Genomic DNA, 15,371 nt, shown 5'->3' on the forward strand with positions numbered 1-15,371 from the left:
TAATTGTTGGATGAAATTAATTCTATGTTTATTAAAATTAATACAATTATTAACACTAACAAAATAGATAACAGATATTAAAAAAATATAGCAAAACAATTACACTTAAACCACACGCCTCTAAGAGGAAAATTCAAACTTCAGTATATCAAAAGCTTTTGTGAGATCATCACGATCCCGTGTAATGAAGCCACTATAATCAGTGATTATTAATCACAACCAACTATCATATTGATTAAATCAAATATTATAAAAGCGTTCATCACATAAGAACTCATCGTAAGGTTAGGGATATCGATAGTACATAAAGGTTGGTCGTAAAACCACTTATAGTCTTAGATATTAAATTCAGAGTTTGATCGTCTAACCACTGATTACTGCATTGACTTACAATTTGTAATTTTTAAGTTTGTATGAAAAATATTCAATTGTATAAATATGCATAATATATTACTGGAAAAACAAATAGAGTTCATGTTCACGGAGATGAATATTAATATTAATATTTCAACGTAAGAACATAAAAATATTTTCATCGAACGACTAGTTGTGCACGTCAAACAAATGTAAACCATAAACTACTCATTTAATTTAACTGTATAAGTGTCTGCAGATGTACAATCAGACTATTGCTAACGATTTACTTCAAACACCATGCAGGTTTGAGTTCTTTCGCTTGTGTGACTGCTGATAAGTTTTCAGGTTGCCCCTTTGAGAAAACGATTTTTTATACGCGTCACACCCGTGTGCGTCCGACGGTGTACAGTCAAGCTATATTTATAACCATACGATTTATCATATTCATCGCACGAGTATGGTTTTTCTCCCGTGTCCAGTTAACTTATATCTATGAGTAAACGATTTATTACATCCATCACAGAGGTACGACTCCTGATCGGTGCGAGTCCGCTGAGGTACCATCAATAGGTTGTTACTGGTGCACCTCTGGTTGTAAATTTCACATGGATGCAACTTCTCTCCCTTGTGCGTCCGATTAATGCTTTGAAACAAGGTTTTTATGCACAAGTTGCATCGGTATGGTCCCTCACATTTACGCGTCTTTTCACAACTTATAAGGTCGTTCATTTTAATACTGTTAATTCTGCCGTCAATATCTCCGTCGTCGAGTGTTTTCTAGGCTCTACCGATTAATAATTATACTGATTTAAGTTAACAAATTTATCGTCTTAGGTTAAAAATTATAACTAAAATCACGTTGGTTTTTGTTACTAAACTATTCTGGGATTTCGTTTACAGCAAATTGTAATTTATTTACCTAGCTAGATTTTCAAGCCAGCATTTTTAGATTCTGAACGCAGTGATGAATGTATTGATTCTACAATGATGTGTGTTTTATTTTTTATTTTATTTATTTATATTTTTTTGTGTCTGTCATTACGTTTTAGAGTAGTAATAATGCTTTGATTTTTTACTTCTACCCTTCTTTGAAAAGGAAATTGAATCTAGTAGGTACTTTGGGGGGTCAAAAGTAAAAAATTTCCAGTAGTTTTCAAAAGCGTTAGGAAAATCCCTGAAAAATAACGGAAAAACGGGAATTTTTACGCATAACCACTTTTTGACAAACTCGATTTTTTTATTTTGCTGTAACTCAAAAACAAATCATTGTAAATACTTTAAATTTTCACCAAATGTTTATATTAGCGTTATCTATTTACGATTAATATTTCTTTCTTGAAACGCTGATAAAAAAAATTTGGCCTTCCAAAATATTTAAAATTTAATACAAGGTTTATTATAAGTCGTTCTTATCGTAATAAAAAAAAAAAATCAAAAATCGTTAGTCACAATTTTTGTTTATAAGCATTTTAAGTTCAAATGTTTACGAAATATGTCAAATCGCGAATATTTGAAAGGAATTTTGAAGTTGAAAATTCATAAAATTTTTGTAATTTATATCGAAGGTTAAAAAACCCAACACAATGTTCTCCATAATTTTTTCTTCAAATAACTGTAAACTCCAGTGTCGATATAAAAAAAATTTTATGAGGGTATGAAATTTATTTTTTTACGAAATCGAGTAAAATAACGATGTATTACAATTTAAATATAGATAATAATATAATATATCCTAATAATTATCCTTGACTGACAAATCATCTCCGTTCGGAATCGTTTTTCGTATACAATGATATCTGTCATTGCATTCAAATTTAACACATCCATTATAGTGACCTACTCATTTCCATCTCTACTATATAGCAGAGCGATATCCACATGCCCGCTTTTTTTTTTTTTAATTATATTTTAAGTAGTAAATTACAAAATCAGAAATATAATTAAGTTACTTAGAAACGTAGGCTGATTTAGGCACTTGTAATTTTTTTAGCTACCCGTTGATATGCTATAAAGAGTGAAGTAAAACTTCGATGCAGAAATATGCAGTTTATATTATTTTAGCTTTTAAAAATATATTTATTTACAATTTTTACTCAAACACGGTATCCAACTTTTCACTAAACAAAAATTACCAGACAAAAAGCAAGTGGATTGCCCACCTTGATCCTATACTTGCCATGAACAAGTTATACCTAGACTGAATTGCTCTCAAATTTATATATATTTACTCATAAACAAAATCTCACCAAGTGATTTATCAAAACACAAAAACATGGTTATTGATTATTAAAAAAAGTGTTGATTTGCTAAAGGATCTAACAGACAACATAGGATTTTATATAGCCCTAACTTGTAAATATAGATAAGAAACTAAGAAACTATTTTCTAAGGATTTAAAACAGAATTTTATTTACTTGAAATGTAAATTATTATTCATAGTCACATAGATAACCTAGCTATGGTTATCAGCAAAATATTCTATTGTAACAAATTGTAACCGTGAAGTTAAAGCTGACGACAATGCCAATAACAATAACTAATAAAGTAATAACAAAAAATAATACGACGAGTGTATAACATAATATTATTGTCTACAGTATTACATTGCCCTGGTTTATGCTAAGGCCGATTTAATAAAAAAATATATTCGAGTAATAAATTATATTTTCCGGATTAGCATCGTTGTCATGAAAACAATACCATCTGTAGCCATACACAACGATATTTATAATATTATCCAATTGCAAACTACAGTTATATCTCTAGCTGTATATCAATAACGCATTGAGTAATAACATAATAACTACAATTATTATTATCGTGATAACTGCAGAAGGACGTCTCTCCGACATTATGATAACGTCAAATACAATGTATCGAAATATCACTGCTCATAATTTTGTATTACAATAATAGTGCAGTGAATCCTTCCAAATCGGACGGTATATGTTCTAAGTGTGATAAAAACAGCTCAACATCGGCTTGTAGGTATCTAACGAACTTCAACAAACTAATTTAACTAATTAGTGATAAACATAAGAAAAACATTTTACCTATTTATTTATAATATTTTTAATTATTATCAAAATATTATTTAATGTAGTAGGTTTTCAGACAATTTTCCAAAAGGTCTTGTTAGCTCATAAAATTACATAAAATATTCTCTATATGTTAATTATTTAGGTAAGCTTTTTAATTTTTAGTTGGGTTTTTCAAGATAAAAAGATAATTATTGATAAATTACAAAAAAAAAAAAAAAATGAAATTTTTGATATTCCTGGAATAGGTATCTACTGAAATACGACCAGGCGTGTAAATTGTGTTTAGAAGTTTTATTCAAATTGAAAATAAAATAAGAATTTAACGATTACGAAAATATCGTAGTACAGAGCTGCATGTCTGCATTGTGCTCGATGTATTTATTACCATATAAGATACAATTCATTTATTTGTTGACATTTATACTACCTATAAGAAAAAACATAATTTGGCTTTTGTAAGTGGTAAAACAAACATTAATAATCAACGTGCGTCTGTAAATGTATATGTATATATTTACTTGAGTTGTATACATAATACATAGTAATTAATAATATACTTAACTACTTAAGTAATGTCCACATTTAACATTTAGTTTTATATATAATTTGTGTTTGTAATACATAGTTTAAATCACACGCGAGTATTTAATAATAATTTGGTTTTTGGGTAAATCAAGCTACAGTCCCCCCCTTCTCAAACAACCCCTAATTTCACAACTGGCATGCCCGATTGCTGCTATGTCATGCTCTTGTAAATTATAAACCATCATAAAGTAAAACCACTGATTGAATAAAAGAATCGTTTTATTGCAATATATCGATGATAAAACGATCAATAGAACTGGTAGTAGGTACCTATCATTATCATAACAACGTGCATTAATACAGTTCTCGCGAATCGAGACGGGAAACGCGTATATTTGATATTATAATAATATTATGTACGCGATTATATTCCATACTACGTATATACATGATTTTTTTCTGTAGTTTAAAATAAAAAAATTACCATTCGTCCCTGCACAACATAGATGAATGTGCTGATTTGATTACCTACACCCATAGTCGCGGCCGGCTCATTAGTTGCATGTGTATAGATACCATAAATAACGTCAACGCGGCGCCAATAAATAATTAAATCGATATGCCATTTCGTAAATAATAAGCTCGTTTGTCTATATCAACATGTTATAATATTATGTCGTATTGATAATTTTTACTATATTTTTTTATCACTTTAAGAAATTTAGGGAGAGACTAAAGAAAACTTAATACCCACACAAGGTATTTAAAGAGTGGATTAGCTTTTTTTTAAATATGTAATGATTATTTATTCTACTACAACGTTATACTTGTAGTTTGTTGCATGAAGAATTAACAAATTTAAAAGCAAAATTTATTTTGAACAATTTTTCTTTAAAATATACTTAAGATATCCAAAACAAATGCGATATAACATTTCGTAATTAAACACAGTACCTATAGGTATATAAATAAAAGTATCCTACTGTTATGTTCTACAATACAACCAATATGGCAATATGATTGTGCAATATTGGTAATTATTGCTATGTATCTCGAAAATAATTAAATAACTGGTATGATATATTGCCTACACTGTTCATGTTGTTTGTAGACTAATTAATATCAAATGTTTATATGGGTTTACTGTCTACACTCAAAATTTTAATTTCAAATACCCTTGAAAAATATCGAATTTCAAATAATTTTGAAATTCTCAGAGCACAAATAATTAGAAATTTTGTATTAAATTTAAAAAAAAATTACATTAATATTTTTATTAGCATTTATAAAAAAAAAATAAACGAATCAAAAATCTAAATTTTTTATACGTGGGTCAAAAAGTCAAAAAGAGCCAAAAAAAAAAAAATGATTTTGAAAATTAAAAATTATAACATTTATTGCCTCAGCTCAGAATCAAAAGTTGTACAACAAAACATCAAATAGAAAAAGCACTGAAAAAAAATAATTTACAACGCTTAAATAAACAGTAAAATAAATGTACACGTTGGTGTTTGTCACAAGATTATTTAAAGGTTCATTAGATAAATAATATGTAGTATCTACTCGTATATAGGAGGAAAAAATGAAACATACGAGATACAGAACGCTTTCGAGGAACTTTAATATACAAAAAAAGTAACCGACACGGGGACTTTAATGCCAATGTAGCTCTAGTAGCTCTAAAATAAATCAGAGTTAACCTAATAAGTGTACAATCGTATGTAAAATCATATGAGTTTTATGAAGTAATCCATGAAAATCTTCGTTGAGCTACAGTTGATACCGTACTACGACTATTACGTAAAATTCCAACTACAAATAAAAGTGCTATAATGCGTATGCGTAATAGACGTATTAGACGTTTTACTCTTATCAGTAGAGTGGTGAACTATGTTTGTCTAATGTTTAGTCCTATAAATTTATGTTGAGTTTAAAATTTGTGTGGATGAATGTGTAGTTAATTAACATAGTATTTTTTTATATTTAATTGTTGATGGCCTATATCCTATAGGTAATGAAAGTTCTAGATTACGATACAGTTAGATCACCTATATATTATGTTGTAGGGGTACAAGTGTGTGCGGGTCATTGTTTAAATATTACTTTGCGTAGGGTTTGAAATAAGCTCGCCGCGCCACTGCTCGTATACCGTATTGAACGGACCAACCAACGTGCAACCTCAATACTTATACTTTAATAGTTATATGGTTATACTTTAACTTATATATCATATAGTATAAATCCTATAACGCTATTAGTAATATCGCCTTAGATATTTACCTACTGTACGAGTAATAATATGTATATATTATGTCTTAAAACATTATTAATTAACTTAACAGGGCGTGAATTAGTATCGGCGAGCGTAGAGTGTCCGGCTTTTATAAAGGCGTAAAACAAATTTGGGCGGTCGGCCCCCGCAGATCCTACTAACACGAAGAAAAAAATCACTCTAAAATCGCACACGTCTACGTATAATCAGCTGGCGGGCGGGAAACGCGCTTTTGCTAGTGTTCAATATACCGTCGTGGGTGTGTGCCTGCGCGGTATCGCCGGAATAATAACGGTTAACCATGAAATAATATCGGATCACAACTATACAACACAGACTTGGGCCGGGCTAGCGTCATCGTCGTATAACCTTCAGGTGCCGCCGCCGCCGCAGTTGCGTAAAACGACGTGGTCATGCATCACAGTAGTCGTACCACAACGATATGCGAATATTCCCTCTCCCTCGGCCCTACCGCACCGCAATAAACGGACACGGGCCGGTGGTAGACGGACGGTCGGATAAAGGCAGATACCGAAAATAATAATAATACATAGTAATATAATATAACCATCGCGAGACGCAGTCGGTCGCGAAACGCGCGAATAACGGTGAATACCGCTCTATGGTCGAGACCGCGACGCGTGTGGTAGGGGACCGAACCTTTTTTTTAAAAAACGAAACATTTTCGGATCTCGTGCGCGTACGAAAAATCGCGGTCACGGGCGAGGTCCGCCCGAGTGTATAATACAACAAAGTACGTAGGTATATACTGCACCGCACACACATGGGTTATAAAATATTTTACGTGCGCTTACGTAGCTTGCGAAAAAAAAAAACTATTACCGCACACGTATATAACAAGACGAGTGGTCGCCCGAGGCCATAACGTCACACACACACACACACACACACACACACACACACACACACACACACACACATATATATATATAGGTATTATGTACAGGGCGGTTTACGAGAACAAACATTTTTTCGGCAGTGCGAGTTTTCGCTCGCGTTTTGCAGGCCATCATAGAAGAACGTTTTCTAAAATAAAAAACCGTATGCTTTTCCCCGTAGACATAAAACTCTAATGTAAAACACAATATATCTGTTGTATATAAAACACGATGGGCTGTCGTTTAAAACGGGTAGGATGAAAAAAATGTTTAAAAAGGTGTTCAAAAAAGTGTTTGCGATTGTTTTTAGCAAAAGATATTTTCCTCCTGCAGATGTCGTACAAAAAAATTTGCGAAAAAAAAAGTGGCGGGCCGACACGCGGATCACCCTGTACATGGCGTATATATAGTACGCGCATGAAGATGTGTTCACGGCGACTGCGTTTTTACGAGACGTTTCGCGTGTACTCGGACGATCGGGCGCACGTGCAAATATAGTATCGGTCGGAGGAAACGTTATGTGCAAAAAAAAAACACTAAAGATATAAACCCGCCGAAAATAGTTTACCGTTAACCGGTCTCGTGGTCCTTGGCCATTTACAATTTCGCCTAATACAACCTCGAATGTCTAGAAAACCACACGGACAATGGTAACAGTACATACACGCATATGTATACTATATATTATAAATACATGAATATAATATATTTTTAGCTCGGGCGTTTAATGATCAATATAGAATGTCATTGTATTATAAAAAACACGCGTTCGTAAATGACACAAAAAGTACGTCCTAGAGAGGGGGTTTTGAAATCATTACTTATATTATACTTATGCTTTCTTATATATATATGTACAGTGCGTTTCTTTTTAAAGGTTACACTAAATAATTCTGTCCAGTGACATCAGATTAATATTTGGTTTTCGGGAGCAGTTAGGGAGTACATAAATACACATTTCTTAATGATTTTTACATTTTTAGATCTTTCCGTGTGCGCATGCGCAGTAAAACTTGAATTTTTTCAAATGGCAACAAGTGTTTTGAATACCAAGTTCAGATAGACCGAATTTTTTTTAGTCAATTTGGTCCTTTTTACCATAGCTCCAAAATAAAAATTAACTAAATGACAACTCGTTAAAAATTCAATTAAAATTATTGAATTTTTCAACAATCATACTAGAATTTTATAAATTGTCATGAAATTTTAAGTATTTTTTTTGTATTTGTAGGTTCAGACATTATTAAACAATTAAAATTTAATTTTGAGCAATATATGGTTATATAATAATTCATGACTATGAATATTAAAAATAATTTTAACTTTCAAGTTTATATCCTGTTGTACAATTTTCATGTTCATCAATTTGATTAATTAATTAATAATAATAATAATAATACAACCAAAATGAGTACATTTCTGTCAATGCGCCAGACTTGTGTGCGAGTGTGTGCTCAATTTGTAAATTGTATTGCCCATATGATTGCATAATTTGATTTTAATCGATGAAATATAATACGTGAAATCGTAAAATTATGTCATCGAGTTCTATAATTGTTTTCAAGGGGGGAAACAATCGGTAAATATCAACTGACTAAAGCATGACTCGTTTGAACCAAATTAGTGGAACATGGATTGAATAAAATTATAAATATACGTACTTACTAAGAAACGGCTGCTTGGTTTGTCATCGTTTCAGATTTTTCACACATTTAACAATTTTATGATAGTGTACTATAACCATAAAGTGAGGTAGGTAAAATAGGTAGGTACCTACGTAACTGGAATAACTATTAAAAATCTAATTTCGGTGTTACTCGTATTGTAACATCTCGTACATTTCAACATTTGTAAAAATCAAGTTCTACGGAATGTTGCGAAGCTGCAAATTAACGAGTCAAAAAGTTAAAGTTAATAAGTTACTTTTAATTAAATTACATAAGGAGTCTCATTTTTAAAAAGTAACTAGTGACTTGGTGAATTAAATGTATGCTCCTATTATAGTTTGTATAGAATTAAAATACATTTTGTTTTATAAAAATTATTATTACGTTTTTAAACTGCGCCAGTGTTTTATCTAAGGTGAAAATGTTTTGTATAATATACGTTCTGCTTGTTATCATTATTTGTAATCAATAAAATATAAATAATAGGAAATGAATAATAAATGACTATATAAGTAATATAAATCATATATTTTGTTGAAAGTCGTTAAACACTAGTTATTAATGTTTTACAATTATTTAGTATTTGTATTTAATATCGTTTGATAATAATTATTTCAAATTAAAATAGGTATACTATACATATAGATAGTAGATGACGAAATGCTCATGAATTTATGCATCCTTAAACTCCGAGACTAAACCACCCTTTAGGATGAAAAATTTAAAAATTTAACTTTAAGGTGTACAATCCACGAACCATAGGGTACAGAATTACCTATGTACCAAATATGGTAGTTCCATGAGTTCTATAGACTTGGGTGTATATCATTACACACATTGCCTAATTTAATATAGTTTTAAGATATTATTATAATAGTGCTATTATACCTATTTATAATTTATTATTATTATGTTTAGTTACCATCGTCAATGAACAAAAAAAACTCAACACATAATGAAATATATTTAAATTTTATAAAAAAATATTACAAATCTTAATACCTCATTTGAATCCAAAAAGTACAGCAGTATTTTTGAAGCATAATAATCAATATTTATAAATCATTAATTATTATCAATATTTGTTATGTATATAATCAATAACCACTAATAAATACTAATCTTCAAACAAAAATGTATAAAATATTTTTTTATCATAACTACAAGTGAAATATTTAAAATTCATAACTCTATAGATGATATATTATAACCATTATTCTTATATAACATACATTGTACTATATAATTTCCCCGATACCTCACTACCGAGTCAAGCATACACTATTTATATAATGTAGTTTTAGTTTAGCTCTATTATTGTCTAATAACTTAAGTTTTTTTAAAAATTAGTTATTACTATTGCTCGGACGTTGAAAGGGTTGTACTTATATATAGCTCTATATTTTCTCGATTTATAGCAGACCAAACTAGAAATCCGAACTATATGATATTAAGTTTAAAAATGGTTAATATTCTAGTAATATTATTATTTGAAATGCCATTATTTTATATGCGCCCTAAATACGTAGCTCATTTCCCCTCAAATTACCTTATAATGTTTTTTTTTAAAAGCTATTAACATGATTATCATGATCACCCATATTCCCACTCTTATTATTATAAAATAACGTTCTTAAATTTCCAAAATATTTAGTATCAATATAAAATATTAATATTAATATAAATAAATAAAAAAATATATATAAATAATATATATATTAATATTTTTTTTTTTTATTTTTTTTTATTTTTTTTTTTTTAAAAATATTATTTGATACCCAAACTTATCAGTCTGTTAACGTTCTACCATTGATACCTCACAGCTTCATTATCTCGTTTTAGCCACCCGAGATCTATGTGTTAGTTGTAAATGATTATTAGTATAAGTAAAACGCAATGCGGGTACCGGCTGGAGTCACAGACGGTTGCCAACGTCTTATGCGCATGCACATGTCAATAACTCGATAACAATAAAAATTCACTATACAAATTTTACAACAACTTACTTACTGATTTGACAAAATTAAAGTTGAAGTTGAAAGCGGGTCGTTTTTTCGTCATTTTTTATCTGATGTTAATTCTGAAAAAAATATTTAAATTCAGCAGAAAAATGTCTGTAGATCGTACGAAACATTCTGGTTTTAATTTTAATTTTAAATTTAATATTATGATTTGAAAAAATTTATATTTTCAAGTTTTTATTACCACTTAATTAGAATATAAGATTTAATTGTTACAAAGTATTCCGTACGATCTATAGATAATTTTCTGCAGAGTTCAGATTTTTTTTCAGAATCAAAATCAGAAATCAAAATTAAATTAACTTTAATTTTATCAAAACTTTACGTCGTTTGAGCTCAAATTAACGGCAGTAGCGAGGCTCCTTAATTATAGTCCTTAAAACGAAAACTTACCCGTGACCGTCACAAATCTAATCGTAATTTCGAGTCAGTGGTTTGCACAATGGTAAAAATTATTGGCGTGTTTTTTGAATACTTATTTATTTATTTAAATGCATATTTTTCAGTACATGATCGCAATAATCGGTTTAGTTTGAGAACCCAAGGTAATTAGGCTGGGCCACGGTGCTTAAAGTCCAGTTTTCGTGGCTAGGACTATTATAGTGAGTAATAAACCTCTAAAAAGATAAATGTCACAACATATATTTAATTTGCAGTTATATGTTGTATCAGTACGTATTGTCCCGTCTAACTAACGCATTCATAGATAATTTTACGTTCAGAATAGTCCATTTTACTCTGTTATTTTTAATATTTCAAGCATATAATGAACTTACCTACTGCCAAATTTAAAGATAAAAATATTATTTAGGACTCCCGGTAAGGTTGTTTTTAAATCTTAATTTAAGGCAAGTTATAAATTTTTTGAAATTTATAAAAAAAAAAGTACAGTTTTAAAATTAATATATCAAAAAAGCCAATATGGAGCCTTAAATTAAAATCTTGCCTTTAAATTTGATAATAGACAATGAAGTTCACCATAATATTAAGAATAACGGATTAAAATACCCTGAATATAAGAATGTGATGCGTTGGTTAGACTGAGACAATACATACGATTACAATATCCTATATGTATATATGTATAAACACTTTTAACTATATATATAAATAAAAATGTAATAAAATGTGATTAAGATTTATTAAAATTAAAGCCAATTAACTTATTGTATTAGTAATTAGTATACATATTATAAATTAATAATTAATGATATATAATTATATTAATAAAATAGACAAAAACAATACAATAGTTGAAAACTTAATTATAAAACCTATTAATATATTTTAAAAAGCTATAAGGTCTGGGGCGCAAAGCCATGACTACGCCTTTCACTACCTCTAAAAATTTTTCTATTCAATAACTACGTTACAATATATAATTTTTAATAAATTACGGTAAATACCAAACACTGATTACCAGCATCTTAACTACTTTTTTTTTTGTTTTATTACTATATTTAGTTGTCTTCATTGCAGAACGACTTGTGACATGGATACGATCTAATTCACCGGTGTTTCTGAAAATGTCTCGCCAGTTTCATTTCTACCATACAATACTTCACATACATCCAATGGAGAAAAAAACTGAGAATCTACGTGGACGCATTGGTGACTCTCGAGTTTGCCACTTTGATCGAAAGAACTGTCACATAAGTCACACGCAAATGGTCTTTCATCCGCGTGCGTCTGCCGGTGCTCCTCCAGTGATATTTTAAAGTTAAATGACATTTCACATAAGTTACACGGGAATGGTTTTTGTTTCAGGTGTATCAAATGATGTTTTTTCAAAGTTCCTCTATTGATAAACGACTTTTTACAAATGTTGCACAGATATGGTCGTGTACCCGTATGTATCCGTTGGTGTGTGACCAGATAACTTTTTTGTGTGAACGACTTATCGCAGATATTACACAGAAATGGTTTCAAGCCCGTGTGCTTCCATTGATGATTAGTCAGATTTACTTTAGAGGAAAACGAAATTTTACACTCGACACACTGATACGGTCTATCATTTGTGTGTACCTGTTGGTGCGTCGTTAGAGCTGCAAAAGTTATAAATGCCTTTCCACATATGCTACATAGATATGGTCGCTCACCCGTGTGCCTTCTCTTGTGCACCACTAGATGACCACTTTGTTTGAACGACTTACCACATACATCGCATTTATACGGTCGCTCGCCTGTATGTGTCCGACGGTGTGTCGTCAGATTAAATTTTTGTACGAACAACTTGTCACATAAATCGCATGGAAACTTTTGCTTATCCGTGTGATTTTTACTGCTATCGGCCATCTTGTTCATTTTATAGCCAAAGAGAATATGTAAACTGTCTATAAAATACCAAATAATAGAATAATTACTGCTTGACAATGTAAGAGTATAATATGATATTTAAATGTGATTTTATTTTGTACATTTATCAGTTTGTATTTATTTTCATAGAATAACGTGGTTAATTGTTGATTTAAATGTATTGATATTTTCTAACCATTTTGCGTTTCTAATTTATCAACAATCAATAATATCATGTTATAATATATTTATATAGAATAAATTCTAAAAATCCAAAATAATGTAAAGAACATATATTAAAATATAGAATCTCTGAAGCTGTAGAAAAATTCATTTTTTTCTTTAATATATAGTAACTTAGGTCGCACTCACAAAAAATGGCTGGCGCTAATCTTAAATTCATTTTTCTTCTTCTCGCGTCAGTAGACTGTGAATATAACTATTTGATAAACTGTTAATTAAAGAATCACCCACTCTATAGTAACAGTTTACGAAAAAGTTAAATCCACTGTCTATAGATATGGTAATAAGTAAAATTAATTCTAGATCAAGTTCACCCATCTCATTTTGTGAAAGTGACTATACGTAAGGCATACATATTACACATATTACATACATAATACAAATCTATACCTAAAAGTTTGTGGTCCAAAATTTAATTTCGAATTACTTAGACCCGTTTTAATTATTGTACATATTTTAAAATTTTATAAAAATTATAATACATATTATTATTTTATTTTTTTTAGAATGATATAAGCTACATAATTATTCCAAAAACTGAAATTTTGCACAAATAGTTAGTTAATAGTTTCTTTTATCTTTAACTTATGATATCATTTTTTCTTTATTTTATTTTATAATGTATACGGGCTGAGCCCTTTTGTACATTAAACGTAAGGATAACATTACAGGTGCTGTGGTTCTCATAAAAAGAAAAGTTATAATATATATAAAGTTTAGATTATTTTATACAAAAAAGAAAAAAAACAGTACAGATGAAAATGATTAAAATGGACAAAATTCGAATTAAATAGGTGGTTAAAAAATAAAATTGGGGTCCGTATTGGCATTATAATACTCGTACAACATACATCTAATAGATTTATTTAACAAGTAGTTGGTGGAACACAGAGGGACATAGAATGTCGTAATGGAATGAGTGGCGTGCATTGAAGAACTTTACAATTAATTTAGGAGAGTAAAGTCGGATGGTTATGGATGAAAGTTACCATATTTTATTACGTAATACACCTTAAACACATAACATAAATGTATGGCAATGAATTAGATAATTTAAAAGTTAAAACTGTTAACCATAATTTTGTTATTATTTCGTCATTTTTACTAGTTGGCAATGTAAATGTAAAACAATATGTAAATTAATTATATATGTTAAAATGTTAAATGTCAAAAAATAATTATCACCACTGTTTATCTTTTAGTGTTATCATATAAATCGATGATGTGTCACACTTCACACCCTCTTTTTTTTAGTAACCGATTCGAGTGAATTAAACGACAAACGCAAAAACAATGTGACACCTCAAATCATATAAGAATCTTACAAAAAATACAACTAAAGTGTTAATTTTTATAATTAAGTTAAGATTCTGAAAATAACTATAATAAATCCAGATTTCGAAGATGAAAAAAAAAATTTAAAAAACATCTTCATTGGGCCATCACTGTGAGTACACATCTAATGTGAGTACCTATACTATCTAGTGACCTTATCCATTTCAGAAACACCTTAATATCAAATAAATATTTTCTGAATTAAAAAATTTTCTATTTAAAAATTAAATGTAAAAGTCTTTAGTATTTATTTCAATTAAATCATAAAAAATATTATAAAAATATATCTATTTCACATCGATTTCCATTCTCATTTAATTTAGCTGAGCAAATACTCAAAATATAATGTGTTATGTAATGAGCCAATAAATAAAGCGTAAAAGTTCAATTATATAATAGGCATAATTTTACTTTAAACCAAATTTTTTTTATTTTATATATTTTTATTATTCTCATATTGTTAATACCTAAATATCTACTAGGTAATGCTTATAAAAATATAAATGCATATTTCATACATTTTTAGTGCTTATAATTTCGAAATTAACTGTAATAACCATCATAACCAAAATATTTGTTAATAACTTATAAAATATAAATAATTAATCATTAATAAAACTGGTATGAAGGTACTTAGCTCTGAGTAGCAAAATATATTTGAAATAAATGGTTTATTCATTTATTTTATTATTTTTATTATGTTTATGTTGTCTAAT

General features: G+C 29.2%; 1 protein-coding gene across 1 annotated transcript; it reads right to left on the bottom strand.

Annotated features, from left to right (window-relative positions):
- Positions 1–698: 698 nt before the first annotated feature.
- Positions 699–13,077, bottom strand: LOC113560033 (gastrula zinc finger protein XlCGF7.1-like). Its single transcript, XM_026965815.1, has 2 exons — positions 12,295–13,077; positions 699–836 (listed from the first exon to the last, which is right to left on the bottom strand). Exons 1-2 carry the CDS (start codon positions 13,075–13,077, stop codon positions 699–701), a joined length of 921 nt encoding a protein of 306 aa, XP_026821616.1.
- Positions 13,078–15,371: the final 2,294 nt, after the last annotated feature.

Source organism: Rhopalosiphum maidis, chromosome 3 (assembly GCF_003676215.2).
Source record: "Rhopalosiphum maidis isolate BTI-1 chromosome 3, ASM367621v3, whole genome shotgun sequence".
In the NCBI taxonomy this organism is placed as follows: domain Eukaryota; kingdom Metazoa; phylum Arthropoda; class Insecta; order Hemiptera; family Aphididae; genus Rhopalosiphum; species Rhopalosiphum maidis.

What these genes read in the sequence shown, in the direction of transcription:
- LOC113560033 (XM_026965815.1), bottom strand. Translation starts at nt 13,077, where the DNA reads ATGGCCGATAGCAGTAAAAATCACACGGATAAGCAAAAGTTTCCATGC. An exon ending in AGACATTTTCAGAAACACCG is followed by an intron (nt 837 to 12,294) that starts GTGAATTAGATC and finishes GATATAAGTTAA; the next exon opens with CTGGACACGGGAGAAAAACC.